This window comes from Hippocampus comes, unplaced genomic scaffold, assembly GCF_001891065.2.
Source record: "Hippocampus comes isolate QL1 unplaced genomic scaffold, H_comes_QL1_v1.1 scaffold158, whole genome shotgun sequence".
NCBI lineage: Eukaryota > Metazoa > Chordata > Actinopteri > Syngnathiformes > Syngnathidae > Hippocampus > Hippocampus comes.
In genome coordinates this window covers 1,415,062-1,434,062 of record NW_017805548.1, presented here as the reverse complement: position 1 = coordinate 1,434,062, position 19,001 = coordinate 1,415,062, and the positions used below count along the sequence as shown (strand labels likewise).

Sequence of the window (19,001 nt, the reverse complement as noted above, 5' to 3'; positions counted from 1 at the left end):
TGAATTCTCCCTTGGCCATTGCTACTTTCTGTTTGCCCGTCCCCATGGCTGTTTGGTGTTTCCTGTTGTGCTAACAGTAAATTGCGGACATTAAAAGTAATTTCCAATGATTACCGTGGGTTGGTGTACTGTGTTTTGATTTTACTTTTACCTCTGAAACTCCCACTATTTCCGGTACAATATACAGATGCAAATTGCAGTATAATGTGTTTTGTGTTATTCGTCCTACTGTTTCTTGGTTGTGTGGACCCTCGCGAGACACACAGTCAGGCTGGGGTGAATTAGACAGCGAGTGTTGGGGCTGTCCAATTTGCCACAGCTTCACTCCCTGCGCCGTGTGTGGTTAAACACAACAGAGACACGTAAGGGAAACTGTTTATTATAATCACTAGTCCACAATCTAATGAGCTACCAAGCTCATGAGCAGACTGGCAGTGGGGTCATCACATATGTCAATGTCCCGCTTGTGTTGTTGTGCGTGGGTCCACACAACACAGCACAATTTATTATCAAAGATAGTATCACACAATTTGCAGCCTGTGGCTCATACTGCAGATATTGTGTGAGCCATAGTAACATATTTAGCTGATAGGCGAGGTTCGAGTGGGGCGTGTTTTCACAGCATCCAACAACTGGGAAGAGGGCTTTATTTTTCAGTTTTTGAGCCTCATTTTATATAGTGAATCTCAAATTTGCACACCATGCACAACCATAAGAACCCAACTAGGGACAACTTAAAGAGTGTCCCATTGACGTGCCACGCGTGTTTTTGGAATGTGGGAAGAAACTGGAGTACCCGGAGAAAATCTCAGCTCAGAGTTCATCAAGCTTTTTCCATTGCCAGGCACTCGATTTGGAATGGCTCCCGTTAAATGTTAGTCAAGCCCCTTGCTCGTCCATCTTAAAACACATTTTTATTCTTTGGCTTTCGACTCGGTGGCAGACTTGGCATTGTTTTGGGGTTTTATTGTGTTTACTGTTTTTATGTTATGAGTTTTTGGGGGCTTTTTTGTATTAACTGTCTTTGTTTTTAGATGTTTGATTTTTACTTTATGTACAGCACTTTGGATGCAGCTGTGGCTGTTTTTAAAATGCTCTATAAATCAAGCTGTGTTGAGAATATCCAGGTGCTTTTTTGCAAACTTCAAACCTGTAGCAATGCTTGTTTGTTTGTTTTTGTGGATAGCATTGGCATGCGCCATGGTGTGCTCCAATGACAACCATTCTTGTTTACTTATTCATAGCTAGTCAACCGAGATGTTGTGGCATGTGCCAGAGATTTCTGTAAAGCTTTGGCTGACACTTTTGGATTTTTATTCACTTATTCAGCATCCTGCGCTGTACTGTTGCGGCCACTCCAAGTCAAGTAGCGAGAGTACTGAATTTTCTACATTTATAGACATTCTGTATAATCCTAGACTCATGAAGTTCACGGAATTTAGAGATTGTTATGACCCTTTCCAGCCTCTTGCAAGTTAACAATTCTTCACAACATCACACACACACACAGACCACTTCACAACAATCGTTCTTCAGATGTGTAATAAAAACCTCAAAGCATATAGAGTGGTACCTGGATTTCCGAGGTCAGTTCATTCTGTGACTGAACTTGAAATTCAATTGATTTATATCTCAGATGATGGAATGCTGAATTTAAAGCTGTGACATACTGTACAGTATTTCACACTATTGCATCGCCTCCTTTTAACAACACTCAATGGGAGTTTGGTAACTGAGGACACTTATTGTTGACACTTTGATGGTGAATTATTTCCCATTCTTGCTTAACGTAAGTAAGTTGCTCAACAGTGTACGTTGTCATAGTTTTTCATTTTTTTAAGCTTTTGATGATATTATAGACCATAGATGGCGTAATCCCTAAATTCCTTGCAATTACACGTCGAGAAATATTGCTCTTAAACTGTTGGACTATTTGCTCACGCAGCTGCTCACAAAGTGGTGAACATGGAGTAGTTACTTGTGAACAACTGAGACTCTCAGGGGTGCTGCTGTTTTACTCGCCATCATCCTGTTTGACTGTGTAATGATCTAAACAGGTATTTTTTGGGCATTCCACAACTTTTCCAGACTTTTGTTCCGCCTGTGCCAGCTTTAATTCACCCTGTTGCATGTATCGAGTTCAAGATGAGTATTTAAAAGAAAAAGACAGTCATGTTCATCAGTTTAATTGAATTGAATACAACTTTATTGTCAAATGTGCTGTACGTATATATATTAAATATCAGTGTGTTCAATTCAAAATAGTTTCAGTACAATTTGAAAATAATTTTAATCTGTTTTTATTTACATTTTCCCAACTTCATTGGAATTGGGGCCACCATTTAGCGATGATGTATCTGAAGTGCACTCGTATCTCACATATTGATATTGTTTTAAACAAGCTGTTTGTCTGGCGCTGTGATTTAGATGGTGATCAGCTCATACTTTATGACCAGTTTGTGCAGAACTCCAGGGTACCCCAAAGGATTCTCATACATTTTCAAGCAACTCTAGGTATGTATTGACAGACACAATGAACGTGACTGAACCATCACAAAGTGACCAAAAAAAAAACCTACCTTGGGCAAGGAATATTTTGGAAGTTTAATTTGGATGAAAACGTCTCTCTTGTAGGAAACATAATAAGTGGCTCTTCCCGTAGTCGGTACCTATAAAAACATAATTCTCAGTTACACAAATAAATCATTTTTGTCATTTTGCTGAATGTGAGGCCTGAAACAAACGATTCTTTTCATAATCGATTCATCAGTCTATTTTTTTGATGAATCATTGAATCAGTAAGAAAATCTATCCCTTTATTCAAACATAAGACATGATTTCAAATTGACAGTGCACAAAAATACACAAACGTGTAAACGTGGCTTGCAAGGACAAAATTCACATGTGAAAACCTGGACTCACCCCATCCACCCATTGTAAATAGCACAGCCACCTTATGCAGCATATTTGCAGTTGCATATATGCTTATATCTATATTTTATATTGCATTCTGTACTGTGTACAGTTCATTTATCTGAAACATTTATTTTGTGCATGCAATACTTTTTGTACCCCCTACCCCCGCCCCCCTTCACACGCTCTCCGAAAGACTTAAACTTCCTCTTGTGTTAATGTCGGTACCGACCAGGTTTTAGATTTTAAATACATAAAAGTACTCTGTAAATTAGTTTTTTGCATTAAGACTATTGGACTTTGTCAGTAACTTTTATTGAAACAACATATACAGCCATCTCGTTACCTCTGCGTCCCGTGTCCTAGACGCATAATTTTCCCGCGGGACGCACAGTTTCAAATAATGTGCGTTTTTGGGACGGAAGGAAATTTCTCAGTCAAAACAAAAAACACTATGGTAAATCTTTTTTTCCAGCAACGATCGCAGTTTAATCATCGCCGCCATTGTTGTTTTCATCTCGCATTAAGTAATTTTGTGTGACAAGATTTCCGTTCTCGCGAGACAAGATTGGCGAGATCGACCTTCACCTCACGGGAAGCAGGCGGTTGCCAAGTTGTGTAACGTTAAAACAAGTGTTGCTAAAGTTTATTGCGGAGATATCACAGAGGAAGCAGCTAAAGTTGGATAGTTTTTTGCGATGATAAATTGACTTTCAGAAAGCGTTGTATCATTGGAAGCAGAGTAAAGAGAGGAGAATTTATGAACTCAAAGACTGAACCATGGGATGAAATAAGAACCTATTTCTCAGCAAATCTTGTATGCCCGAATTATTAAAATTTTTGCAGCATTTGTTTATAAGAAATAAACCAATTATCAATGTATGTTGTTGTTGTTTGTGTTATTATCATATGCAATTGAATAAGTAGACCATTTCAGATTTCGAAATTTGGGATTCTCTAAATGCATAATGGGACTCGTACTTTTCTGATCATCGAGTCCCTGGGACTCGCAGGGCTTAAACTGCAAAATTATCACTGCATATACCGTATTTTTCAGATAATACGTCGCTTCCGATTATAAGTCGCACCAGCCAAAAAACGCATAATTAAGAAGGAAAAAACATAGTGTACGGTATACTAACGTTACATGACTGACATGCATGGTAATGTCAGTAACGACGTATAACATATTAAGAGTTATTCAGATAACTCTAGCATAAAGAACATGCTAACAAGTTTACCAAACTATCAGTTTCACTCCAAATCACGAAATCCAATGAAATCTTCATCCTCGGTGTCACTTGTAAACAACTCCCCCAACTCGGGAGGTAGACAATGCACCGCTTCCTGTTCTACGTCGCTTACGTCAGACTGATCGTTGATTTATCAACACAGGCCGAGAGCGCCTTCTTGTGGTTTAATGTGAAAATAACATGTGAAATGACATAATCATGTGTTAATAATTTCACACATAAGTCGCTCCAGAGTATAAATCACACCACCGGCCAAACTATGAAAAAAACTGTGACTTAATAGACCGGAAAATACGGTAATAAAATATATACATTTTAGCACATTATACAATAGTCTGTTGAAATACTTTGTGTTGTTAAGGGTGAGTGACTACGTTTTCGATGCAGTCACTTACCCTTTGAAAAGCCGAATATTGGCAGTATTTGGCTTTTGAAAGGCCACATAAGCGCAAGCAAAAACCCGACTACAGTATGCTTTTATTCGGCATTTGATTCGTTCTGACATGCATGGGGTGGAGTTACACCCAGCCTATATAGGCTCATAGACTGCCCAACGGCCATAATGTGTCCAGACATTATGCCGACCAGTGAAGTTGACACATCCTATAAATTAGTGAAAAGAATTCAGCCTCAGCGCCAGCAAATGTTTTCACCGGGGAGGAGCATTTTTCCAGGCTGATAGGGGCTTAGCATTTGAACGCGCCAATTACGCTCAGTATAAAAGCGCCATGAGTTAGACTTTAAATCATTTGTTAATTTGATCCATGTTGGTCGTGACTCATGCATTACAAGCACTCACTCGCTTTCTTACTGATGCAACAGCTCCAAACGTGTTCAGTCATGAGCCGAGAATTCTGATTACATGTTATTGGATTGACAAAGAACAGACTGTCAATACACTATGCTCCTTCAAAATGAGCAGTGCACACGGCACTGGCAACGATTAGTATAACTTCCAAGTACACGATGCAAGCTAATCTTGCATTCAAAGAGTGACATATTTCCAAAAGGGAGCTCTGTGGAATCCACGTCTCATGAAAAATGACCTTTTTTTTTTTTTTTTTTTTTTTTTTTTTTACCGTGAGTTCTTTTTAAGATCGATGCTTGATGCATCGGCTGAGTCTGCACTGACCCATTACGTCATTTCAGCAACCACGCAGCTTTAACACATGCCAACATTGTTTGCAACGTGCACCTAAAAAAATCTTTCACCTATGCGGACTGTCTGTGCAGGAATACATGACGGACGAGCAAAAGCTGTTATAAACAACAGTGTTTTGTACTTCCCGATTCTTTTATTTTCATTTATTTTATTAAATGTATGTAGAATACTGTTCACCCCGAATTGTTGCAGTCGATAGTTTACTGAATGAAGAAAAAACAAAAACTATTATTTACTTGCATTGTGGCGAACTGCTGCTCTTTTGCCATAGATGCTCTTCACTGCCTCCTACAGCCTGTGAGAATATCGACTGACAGCAGGGACAAGCCAAATATAAAAGGCTACTCACGTCTCATTCCTACGCAGAACGGACATGCGTCAACCATAACCCAACCTTTACACCAACGAAGTCAATCATCGGAACTTAACACAACAGAGCACACATTTTAACTCCTGAAGAGGACAGTGATACCCCCAGAAACAAACAAGAACTGAGGCCACAGGATAGGCCTGGAAAAATATGTCAAATGAAGAATGCAACAGTCTGGTGGAATCAGTGGTTCGCCAGCTTAAATTAAATATTATTCACTTTAAAACCCATGTACTGCAGTCGATGTAAATAAGTTTATATAACGCAACATACAATTTTACAGAAATTGTAAAAGTATTATTCCTGAATATTTATTTTACTTTCAACCACTCGACATGTTCAGTGGCATCAGTGCTACACATACACATATAGTTCTTATTTTTTTTCTTTGTATTTTTGCCCTCTATGGACAATAAAAGCGGTATTGTGCTATGACCAAAACATAAATATAAATCTATATAAATAAAACATGAATTGGAATATTTCATATCACACAATTTTTATGCTTTGTCTTTGATTTAAAGCTGACAATACGCAAAAATCTACAAAAATTGTAGAAATTGTAACACAAGGGCTACGTTCATTTAAAGATGTCCCTTACAATACTTTTGCTCACTGAAGAAGTCGGTGGCTTCAAGCAAAAGGTGCCCCGTCCTGAGTTGTTTAACACACCTAGATGTAAACACCATGAAATAAAAGTTGAAATTTTAAACTTTTGTCTCATGTTCATCTTGTCTGAAATTCAAGAGGCCTCAGTATACAACAAAAACAACGGAATTGATCTTGCAGTTCCAATACTTTTGGGGGGACTGGATGCCTGAAAATGTCCGTTCTCACCCTGGCAAGAATGTTCGTCAAAACCATTTTCCAGGTCGGCAAAATATGAGTCAGACCACAAGCCAAGTCTGTGGCAGAAAGAAGCTGGATGACCACTGACCAAAGGCAACCATTTAGCCTGCATGGCGTAAGGACACACATTTCGGTCAAAATCCTCCTTCTCATTTAAGGTCTGCGATAGAATGACTTACACATTTCCCGAATCCTTGAACTGTGGTGAATATTACAGTTTGTGCCCTTTTTGTCTCTTCTGTTCCTTGATAGCACATAGCTTCAATAACGTGTATAACCTTGGCAAAATTGTGAAAAAAAATTATGGTTTTTATGATTTGAAGAGCTCCACTGACCTCAAAATTTGACAAAGAGCTTCACATATGGGCCAAAATTAAAGCTTTGAATATGCCCTTTGAAATAATAGCAAACACAATATTATCAGCCACTGACCATCGGCGTCACCGGCATTTGCACCAGCAACAAATATACGGCTTTCATGAGAGGGCATTTTACTTCATGAGATGATAACCACTAAAAACTTACTAGTCTGAGAGGTCTAACATGTCAAAAACATAAGCTAGGGTGGAAAAAAAGAAAATAAATCACAACTGGCTGGGATAGGCTCAGCACGCAGCAGTTTAGATGATGGATGCATGGTTGAAATTTGTTATCAGGGTCGCTGTTGACATTCCTTTTATATAATTCTTCCCGATATGTTTTTGCTGGATTAAAATACTTCCCAATTGTGAAATTCCCCAGCCATCGTCCACCCAAAGACCTGCATCAGCATTGCATCACTCTTCACATTCAAAGATACACACCGAACGTTTGCCGGCTTAGCTGGCAACCCTTTCCACAGTATAGTGATATTATTATTTGATGTAGTCTCCTTTTTCCTCAGGACTAAGGGATGTTTGTGTCAACTTTTTAGGCAACTCGCATAGTGAATCTCTAGTAAGACATTCACGTCAATAGTAAGCCTCTTGCAAAGACAACAAAATGTATCCTGCAATACATTAAATACAAGGACATTGTCAGACAACGCAAAGATGTCTTTTCAGACAGCCTTGATGTTTTGAGTAATGCTTTGCGCAGACTGATCTGACTCGAACATTTTTCAGGCAGAAAACTAGCATATCTTAACTGTGATGTATTTGCTTTGTTTCTCTTGTCATCTTTTTTTTTTTAATTTCTAAATTTTGGTGGGTGTCAAATGGACTTTTATTTTTGACAATGGTTATTTTCTAGCTGGCATTCAAAGGATGTTGTACTCGCAATGCACTTTGAGGTTTCAAAAATGGACTGGTAAATACGCCTTAGGACAATCAATTGTCCAATTATTCTTTGTTGAGGGGAAACATTTAAGTTTCACAACTAAGTCTCGTGTGACGTCTGGGAAATGCAGTGTCCCACAACCTCTTTTGAACCACGGATTGTTTTATATGACGCTATAGTTGACAAACCTTCATAGAAGCCAATTATCAAAAATGCAACCCACATTAAGCTTGAATATATTTGTAATTAGTGGGGCCCTTGTGAATCCTTGAACTGTGGTGAATATTACAGTTTGTGCCCTTTTTGTCTCTTCTGTTCCTTGATAGCACATAGCTTCAATAACGTGTATAACCTTGGCAAAATTGTGAAAAAAAATTATGGTTTTTATGATTTGAAGAGCTCCACTGACCTCAAAATTTGACAAAGAGCTTCACATATGGGCCAAAATTAAAGCTTTGAATATGCCCTTTGAAATAATAGCAAACACAATATTATCAGCCACTGACCATCGGCGTCACCGGCATTTGCACCAGCAACAAATATACGGCTTTCATGAGAGGGCATTTTACTTCATGAGATGATAACCACTAAAAACTTACTAGTCTGAGAGGTCTAACATGTCAAAAACATAAGCTAGGGTGGAAAAAAAGAAAATAAATCACAACTGGCTGGGATAGGCTCAGCACGCAGCAGTTTAGATGATGGATGCATGGTTGAAATTTGTTATCAGGGTCGCTGTTGACATTCCTTTTATATAATTCTTCCCGATATGTTTTTGCTGGATTAAAATACTTCCCAATTGTGAAATTCCCCAGCCATCGTCCACCCAAAGACCTGCATCAGCATTGCATCACTCTTCACATTCAAAGATACACACCGAACGTTTGCCGGCTTAGCTGGCAACCCTTTCCACAGTATAGTGATATTATTATTTGATGTAGTCTCCTTTTTCCTCAGGACTAAGGGATGTTTGTGTCAACTTTTTAGGCAACTCGCATAGTGAATCTCTAGTAAGACATTCACGTCAATAGTAAGCCTCTTGCAAAGACAACAAAATGTATCCTGCAATACATTAAATACAAGGACATTGTCAGACAACGCAAAGATGTCTTTTCAGACAGCCTTGATGTTTTGAGTAATGCTTTGCGCAGACTGATCTGACTCGAACATTTTTCAGGCAGAAAACTAGCATATCTTAACTGTGATGTATTTGCTTTGTTTCTCTTGTCATCTTTTTTTTTTTAATTTCTAAATTTTGGTGGGTGTCAAATGGACTTTTATTTTTGACAATGGTTATTTTCTAGCTGGCATTCAAAGGATGTTGTACTCGCAATGCACTTTGAGGTTTCAAAAATGGACTGGTAAATACGCCTTAGGACAATCAATTGTCCAATTATTCTTTGTTGAGGGGAAACATTTAAGTTTCACAACTAAGTCTCGTGTGACGTCTGGGAAATGCAGTGTCCCACAACCTCTTTTGAACCACGGATTGTTTTATATGACGCTATAGTTGACAAACCTTCATAGAAGCCAATTATCAAAAATGCAACCCACATTAAGCTTGAATATATTTGTAATTAGTGGGGCCCTTGTTTCTTTTCAACACCACAGTCGTATCTTGGAATAATGGGAGACAATGACATCCAAACTCTTTTACTTACTTTATGTCAAGAAGATGCCGTCATTTTTGTTTTTTATCGCCATCAATGCAGAAAATCCCGCTTCACAAGGAAATTATTTTAATGTTTTTTTTTTGGGGGGGGGGCAATTATGAAGACTTCGTTGCCTCAGTTATGTGCCTGTCACCACACATTACGGCAAGTGGTCTTGCCGCGTGAGAATCACAGATAGAGGAGCCTTTTTAGAAAGACTTCTGATATACATTTCTCTTTTCCTGACAGTTGTAATACGTTCTTCTTCTGGCTCATCACTTGTCTGTTTTCTCTTTTCCAAAGCTCTCCAAAGGCTTTTTTATTTTAATATAACTTAATTTGTTGGCTTGCCGGTGTACTTTTTCCACTTCTCACCGTCACATTTCACTCACCTTACCTTAATAATATTTGGTAAAACTGGTTTTGGTGGAAAAATTTCAACCAAAGCATGAAGAAAAGATTGGCTAAGAAGTGACACCCATGGGAATTCACGCAAGACTGGTGTAGTAAATGAACTACATTGCATCGAAAGATACAAAAAAAGAGCTTCTAGGACGCGAGCAGAAACACATTTATTTGGTGAACACTGCACAAACAGTCCTACATGCAATCCAGGGAAAGAGCAGTAGATCGATAGCGAGATTGCCTGAGGCTGTTTGAACTTTAAAAGGAATTGGGATGATTGATTCCCCATCGCTCATCGTAGGATAATACAGTATCAGCTTCACTTTGACAGACACCAACAGAACAGTTCCAAGTTTGACTGAACAAAACTGCCTTTGTACTTAAACGGGCTTTTTCGGTTGAATACAGCTGTATGGAACCTTATTTGCCCATCCTCATAATACATGATAATCATGATGTAGTGGAAATTAAAATACAGATGAGAAATTGCGTCTGTTTTACTTTGAGTTTCCAACATTACCACTTCAAATGTGTCTGTCACACTAACCATGATTAATTAAACACACCAGGCAGTGAAAATGTATGAGCACATATGAAAATTCAAATATTTGTGGGTGAGCACAATGTTCTGTATGTTGTACATACAGAGTATGTACAACATACTTTTGAGTTTCAAACTAACACAATATTAATACTTTCCACATGAAGTCCAACAACAATTGAACACAAATAGTGATTTGGAGTAGGTGGAAAAGTATTACACATCAATAGCACATCTGCATTATCACTCAGAAGTTTGGGGTTTAAATCACAGCTCTGACCTCATTGTTGTATGTGCATGGTTTCCTCCAAGTACAGTTTGGCTCTCCCATTCAAAAAAGCAAACCTGTTAACATGTTTTCCGTACTATAATGCCCACCTAAAAGCATTACATTTTCTCAAAAGCCGGCAGTGCGCCCTATAATCGGATGCGCCGAATAGAAAGAGACTGTAACTCTCTTTACATTCCCCATTGAGTTGTTTCCCAGTTAATGTGTTCCCATTCCATCCAGTGGTGATTATTAGCAGGAAACAATTGTAACCTAAAGGGGTTCTACCCGAAACTAATTGACATGTGCAGTTGCCAGCATACACTCAAACAACTACTAGCTCTGCGCAGCCATTATGAAATGAAGATAATACCAAAAGCAAAGTTAACTACTGACTAAACGAATTTCTGAACCCTGATTTTGTAATGAGGAAGCACGATGCACTCTCGAGCCAGTTGCTTTGAGCAGTGCAAGAATTCATCTCAATGACCCAATGGAGTTCATTTGTAAGGTTAATGGCCTTTTCAAACTACCCGCCTTTTTTGACGTTGACGACGGTCGTGCTGTCAGACATCCACAAAAATATCGTTCTGTGTCTTGGACCGGGTGAGACGTCACACTACAAGTCCTTCAGTGAACAAACCCTGCCCAGGTTGTCAAAGTCATGCCGATGGAGGCATTATGTATGTGTGCGTTTGAAAGCACCCTGTTTACTAATTAACTACTCTCTTTGCAGTTAGCAAACATAGCATGAGTTGACATACATATACATTCCAATATTTCCCCTTTGGTTCAAGTCATGTTTTAAATACTGTAGACAACATTGTGATTGTGTGCGCCACATCCAGTCTCTCGTTAGAACTAGGAGGGCACTGTCTTCCTATTGGGCAATGCTGAAGAACAAATCGAAGAATGACATTGGACGTGTCACACATGGAAAGACAAGCAAAAACACCAGTTGCAATTACACAGGTGATTGCAATCAGTCAGGCTTATATCGTTGATTTAATTGTCAACGAAACATTTGGGCTTTTTTCAAAGTACTGGCTCCTTCTTTATTTTAATTATTTATTTTCGGGTATGCTTTTATTATGCGCCAGTTGAATAGTTTGCCACGAAAGAAAAACTGCAAACGTATTCCATCACTCTGTAATGTTCAGACGCTACTGGTGTATATTGTATATTGCCTAAAAGGTAAAAAAAAAAAAAAAAAAGAAAAAGCTGGTATATGGATTTTGGCCCTTATTGAAACAAATAAAGCAGTACGTCTCAAAAAAGATCTTTTATCACCGACCTGGATGAATATGTAGTCATCCTGAACCACCAATGAACTGATGTCAATGTTTCCAGCGAAGGGGTAGTTCCTCTTGGCTTCTGTGCACATCTGTGCTCTGCACGTGACATACTGCACACCTGGACATTGGAAAAACAGTCAGTGTGAGACCTTTGTAATGACACCATAATATATATATATATACTGTTTGGGGAAGTCTGTGAGGGGATGAGGACTGTAACGGACAGCAAGTGAGTCAAAGCACAGTGAAGGATGACACCGAAAGCTGAACCAGTCCAATCAGTTTACAACAAATTTGATTGTGATGCTAACCTATCATCTAACCAGTTTCTATTCCTCTCATTCTACGTCTTGTCTTTTAGGGTTGCATTCAATATTTTGCGTACTACAAGGCAAGTGAGGACAAATTTACGTTTCTGCTTGATTGCGATCTTTCTTTTTTGAGACATAAATTCTTTTTCTTTGTCTAATTCCCGTTTCTTACGTTGGGCTCAAATAAGCAGTTGAATTCCTTTGTGAGAAAATGCCGCTAATGAAATCACATCTTGTCTGTGATATCGTCGCGCAACAATGCTGATATTCAGCTACATGACTGCAATTTCACTCGCTTGCATAAACACATCCAGCAATGTCGGAGTTTGGTGCCTGCTTTTCATGGAGTGCAAAAGATAATAACAAAGAGAATTGCACTCGGCTTATTTGCAGAGCAAGCCATAGGGTTGTTGCCATGTAGATGTGTTTTATTATTATTATTATTATTGATATATACATGGGTACCATAAACTCACTTCCATCTGGCGTGTGGGCCTCCATGTGGACAAGATCTGACTCCTTATCTAGGCCTGACACAGACCTAGGAGTCAACGACAGATCACATGACTATTTGACACAAGATGGTCATGAATAAAGGGTCATACACTGTGTTTTCTGTAGAATGCAGAATATGAGACGAAAGTCAAAACTGATTTGAATAAAAACATAATATCTAAATCTAGGCTTCCTTGCCAACAGTAAAAAGCAACAATAAAAAGCATTGATTCCCAACCAGTATGCTAAGGGACATACATGTGCAACGATAGATCATTGAGTGCCATTGATTTCAAAATGTATTCAACTACTAAAACTCTCCTACTCCAAACTATCATCATAGCCTCATGCCCATTCATCCCTACACGCTCCACACTATTCTTTTTGTGAAGTACAAAAATGCCTGGTAAATATCATGAGAAATGTTCATTCTGCTTCATCCACACCTTTGAAGCCTGGAATAAGCATTACTCTTATCTCTTTATCTATATATATCTGTTTATTTGTTTTATCTTGTTATTTTCACAAGTCTTGGGTCTTACTGCAATGCTAGTATTACGTGCCATGTCACGTGGAAATACAATTGAACTCTGTTAATGTAACTCGCTTTTGACATATTAGGAAGAATTTGTGTCTTATGAGTAGCGTTATCTCCTGTGTGTATGTTTTCCCCATGGCGTTTGTGTGTGAATATTTGTTTTTTGAAGGAATAGGAATCCCAAAATTGATGCTTATTCCCCCGTTATCATTATCATGGGATATTACATTGGCATTAGCATTAGCGCTTGTGGTGTTTTAAAAGCAAAGCATGTTTTGCATATACAACGTGTGTAATTATTTTAGTCGTGCGGTTAGTCTTACAGTAAACTTCAACTAGGGTGTCATTAAACAGCTCAAAGGATGCTTACTGATGGCAGAATCACAAGTACTCCGAGCCTGCAACTAGGCAACATGGGGCGTTCAGTGTACTTTCACAATGTCGGGAACTTGCAAATGTGCTGCGCCGTTCTGCACGTTAATCGTTTTTCTTTGATTATAACATTTTAAAGATCGAGACAAGCCAAAATCGAATTCACAATTAAATGTATATTAATCATACAGCCTTACTTAATTGGTCTGAAAATTATTCATTTACTGCAAATAATATATCTTTGGTCAATGATCTATGCCAGTGACAGAGATTGACAAGCAGAACAATTTGGTGCTCTTTCACTGAACTGCAGAAGGTATAAAATCAACCAATGTATCCACTTTTTGTGACACTTTTGTTTGGTGGTGTGCAATGGGATGATTTTGAATTTAAATATATTCCTTACCTCAATAAATCTTTTGTAAAACACCGGTATAAAGGGATAGACATACAGCCACAACTGTTAGGGTAACAAAGAAACCGCATACTCTGACTTTGTTACTATCTGAAACAAAATCTTCCTTAGAATACATTTAATGCATGTTAGATAAAATGGGCAGTAGCTGTCTCGCGGCCAAAGGCCACTGTAGAAAAAAAAATACTGTTCATATATTTGATTAATTTATTCATTAGATGCCAGCTATGAGCAAGATATATGAGAAATGAAGTCGCAGTGCTTCAGATCGAGTATACAATTTACTTCACGTTGCCTGATTGTATCAAGATTAGCAAATGGGCAGAATTTTAGCAACATCCCTAGTCAGCCATGCATGCTGCAAATCATCAATACCATTTGGCAATGTCACACAGAACTCAAGCAAGGGCCTTAGCATTCCCACATAAGCGTCACTTTGAAGGAGAGGACTGGAAAAGAATAAAGCGAAGCGAAGATGTGTACAGGTTGACTCACCAATAGAATCTCGTAGGGGTAACATGTTCGTGGACAAGCTGCCATTTCCTTCCAAAGTCTAATGAGCTGTACAGCTGTAGAGAAGAGATAAAAATAAATACATAAATGTTAGCAAGATAAATGTATGTTTCGACATGAATGTGGCCTCAAATTGGAGTAGCTCATTTAAAATTTGAAACAACCTTGAGTCATGGCCAGGTGATTTCAGAATAGAGGTTTGTCTGGGGTTACCAACCATCATCAGAGGACATCACTGATCTGCTGTCATCATTAACAACTACCCATTCAAGCATGCATACTGTCATCAATATAGTATTTTGCTCCCCCTCATCAATTAGAGGGAGAGGAATACATCATAGTAATGATAATTAGGAACCAAAATACAGCCACACAATTAAGTATGGATCTGCTTACATGAGGATGGTGATTGCTGATGGCAACTAGAAGAGTAATGCCATGGGTACCTTCATTTTGATCTATGGTGGGAAGACTTTTTCGGACAGAACAAAACCGTAAGTTTAATATTCTTATTGTGTATTTATTGTTACCCCCCGGTGATGACACCTTTGGTGTTATTTAAATGCAAATTGCACACACATTTGCATGCTATTTCAGGTTTTTAGTAGCTCTAAACATAGGGATATGGATCACTTAAAACACAGATGAAATGTCAATCGACCCCTCTCCTGACCCCTGCCCCCCCTCCCCCCTAGGCACCGAAAATGCAGTGTGAATCTATCCCAAATGAGTACAACTTTGAAAATTGCATGCAAAATGTGATTTCATCAAATGATGAAATCTGGAAATGTGCTTCAACAATAGGTATGAAGAGAAGAAGAATTTTATAAGAATATACACAATATATGGTGACCACGGGATGCATTTGGTGAGCCAGGTTAATTTTATCTTAAAGACTGAATATATGATTGTATTTACATTTTATCATTACTATCCATGGAGGCCATACATTGTAAATAGCACAGCCACCTTACGCAGCATATATGCAGTTGCATATATTCTTATACTGTATCTATATTTTATATTGCATTCTGTAGTGTGTACAGTTCTTTTTTCTAAAACATGATTTTGTGCATGCAATACTTTGTTTTTCTTTTCTCATCCCCCAACCCCCCTTCAATTCTGCTGCTGTAGATTGCAAATTTCCCGAGTGTGGGACAAATAAAGGTTTTCTTATCTTATCTTCTAACTTATATTTTTTACTTTAATGTTACTTCCCCTATTGAATACAAATTACAGGACCAACCTCCCAAAACAGATTGTTTGACCTTTCTGTCCCATGAAACAGGCCTAGCAGTCATTCAGTACTGGGAAAGCTGTTTATGAATCGTTGCGAACCGTCGGCTCATTGTTTTGAGTCCAATATACAGTGAATGACTTGAGGGCTTTTGAGAGATGTGAGGAGACCACCGCTTTCTTTCCATTCCGTCCCTGAGGTGAAGGAATGGATTCTGTGTTAGCTGGAAGCACACATTTGTCAAGACCTTGGTGAAGTTGAAGTGTAATACACGGTAACCCATGGGCATATGATTTGCCCTGAATTGGCTCTCTGATTCTTCTAGCTTCTGTATAAAAAAAAAGGTTCCCTGCTGGAGCAGTTGGCCTGATGTAGCATCGAGCCAAGCAGGATATCTCATCTCTTTGGACAGTGACATATGGACCAGCGGGCACAGCTTCTACCCTCTCTATTCATCAGTTCATTGACATCTTGGATTTTCAAACCTCTGAGCTGTCACCCAGTTTGCTTCATAGTTTTCCCCACTCACATGGTTAAATCAAATGCGTGGTCACTCAGCTGCCACACGAGCCTGGGGACTTTGATGGCTAAATTGCAAATGTTTATTCAGCAAGAGCAACGTGTTTCTTAAAGTCCACCTGATCTAATTGTTGTTTTCTTCCGAGGACATTTTAGCATTTGAGTAATTATGATGATGATTATTTGATCTGAGATCTTATTTGGGCTCAGCCTGCATACAAATGTGTCTGTCCACGATGGCAGGGTTCAAAGTGGGATTGTGTTTAATCATTTGTTCATGTTATTCATTCATACTTTTCCAGGACAAAATATAAAGAGGCTTCCAAATGAATGTCACTAAAAAACGCACATCTAATTTGAGGCACTATCATATTAAACAAAATCCCACAGTCATACAAAAGATAAGTGCGTGTGTGTGTGTGTGTGTGTGTGTGTGTGTGTGTGTGTGTGTGTTAGTGAACAAAGAACTGTTAACTGTTACCTGACAGTTACCGTAATTATTCAACAAATCATCCAAATTGTTTTTTCTTTTGTTTTTTTTTTTTTAAGTTGTACTCCCCACCCATATGTATTGCACCAGTTAAAGTCGATACATGTACCAGTAGTTTTTTTTTAATCCTTAGTGGATTTTAAATTGAGGGAAAGCCAACACATAACAAAAATCCATCTATCCATTTTCTGATCTGCTTTATCCTCACAAGGGTCACGTGGCAGGCTGGAGCCTATCCCAGCTGTCTTCGGGTAGTTAGTGAGGTACACCCTGAACTGGTTGCCAGCCAACCGCGGGGCACACATTGACGAACAACCATTTGCGCTCATACTCCCACCTAGGGACAATTGAGAGTATTCCATTAACCTGCCTTGCATCTTTTAGGAATGCGGGAGGAAACCGGAGTACCCGGAGAAAACCCACGCAGGTACGGGGAGACCATACAAACTCAACACAAGAAGGCTGGAGCCGGAATTGAACCCTGCAACTCTTCACTGTGTGGCCGATGGACTATCCAGTCGACCACCGGTCAAAACATCATGACAAAAAATTGAGTGCAAATTGTCTTTATAGCGTGTACTTCAACATGAACAACACAGCACAGTCTTCACATCATCTGCCACTGACAATAAAAAGTCTCGTCCCCCCAAAACAGAGGTCTTGCGCAATCAAACTTGACATAGTCGCCGGACTGACTCGTGAGAGACGGAGAGTGCCACGGGGCGATTCAGATTCAAAAAAATAAATAAATAAATAAAAAAGGAGAAGGTCGTCTAGCTCTTTTTATCTTGAATCACTGCCATGTCCACTGTCATTTCTACTGTTCCAAAAACTGGATGACGCCTCCTCTATCTAACATTCTCAGTTCTTTTCTGAAGCCGTGTTCTTACACGTTGACCAACAATCTAAGCTTTAATAATAAAATAAAGAATACTCTTGTTACTTTAAACTGCTGCTTGTTGTTTCTTTTTTTTATGTCACACCACAGCAAAGCAGATCAAATTATGATTGAATACAAATGGGATATATTGTATGTCACAGGGCTATCAATCCAATTTAGTCGAAGCTCACTAGAAGTCAATCACTTTCAGCTGTTACATATTGCAAAGTGCACGATACACACGATCACAATATCCTTCACATAGGAGTTCCTTCTTGGATACTGTTGAAGTCCAGTGGGGATTATGTCTGACAGTTTATTATTTTATGCATTCTTCTGTATTTCATTTTCCTTCACAAGCTTCTTACAGGGAAAAAAAAAGATGGAACTGAATTCAATCAAACACAGGTGGATTGAGAAATGATTTAAGCCTCTCGGAGTGAAGCTTAATGTACGTACAAGTCACTCAAGGCTAATGATTTGACAGTTTTGATTTTTCTTCAAGGTTTATTTGTTGTTGCAATGGGACTGGTTAAAAGTATTTCGTATGAGCCTTTTTACAAAAGATGAAAAATAAAGTAGATGTGACTGAACAACTTTTCTGCAGCTCCACATCCTTTGAATTCAACGAGGAAATCAACATGTACAGGTCACAGTGAGGTGCTCAAGTCCCTTGGGCGCAGAATAGCCCCGTTCACACGGCAACGTTTGGTCTGACGCTGCGCCGAAACAGATCCAGTCGAGCGTTCACAGGTGCACATTTGCTTAGACGTAGCTCCACTAAAGAGCTGATACCGGACCAAATTTGATCCACCTCAGGAAGGTGGTTTAAAAATTTGCTCCAGAGCAAATGCTCGCTTGCGGGGGAGTGGCCTCGCTACTCTCGCTACCAGATGCACGGAATCCGACCCCGGTCAACAGTGACGAAGGGGCCAGCGACACAGACGAAGCCCGGCCGTGCACCCCCGTTCCCGGTAAAAGTGTCGGCGATTTAAGCGGTGAAGACAGCGCTCACAATCAAGAAGAGAATCGAGAAAGCAGTGACGTCAGCCGAGCCCGATTTGCAGGCCCGAGCCCGAAGCAAACCTGACATTTCATATTTTATTTGTGAGTATTTTTGGGAGAAAAAAAAAACAAGATTTCTTACGGTTAAAATAATCTACATATTTTTATGAACATCATATGTTCATTATCATTATCAATCATCATCAATGCATTTGCACAACGAAATAACGCTGAAATACAGAATAAGAGGCCAGACAAAAA

General features: G+C 39.0%; 1 protein-coding gene across 1 annotated transcript in view; it reads right to left on the bottom strand.

The window, feature by feature from the left end:
• The window catches only part of sorcs3a (sortilin related VPS10 domain containing receptor 3a), a 222,662-nt gene that overhangs the window by 77,272 nt on the left and 126,389 nt on the right, over positions 1–19,001 (bottom strand). Inside the window, exons 5-8 of the mRNA XM_019879676.1 lie at positions 14,592–14,665; positions 12,753–12,817; positions 11,965–12,083; positions 2,580–2,669 (exon numbers count right to left, since the gene is read on the bottom strand). Coding sequence (XP_019735235.1) covers positions 2,580–2,669; positions 11,965–12,083; positions 12,753–12,817; positions 14,592–14,665 — 348 coding nt within the window. The remainder of the gene's footprint in view (positions 1–2,579; positions 2,670–11,964; positions 12,084–12,752; positions 12,818–14,591; positions 14,666–19,001) is intronic.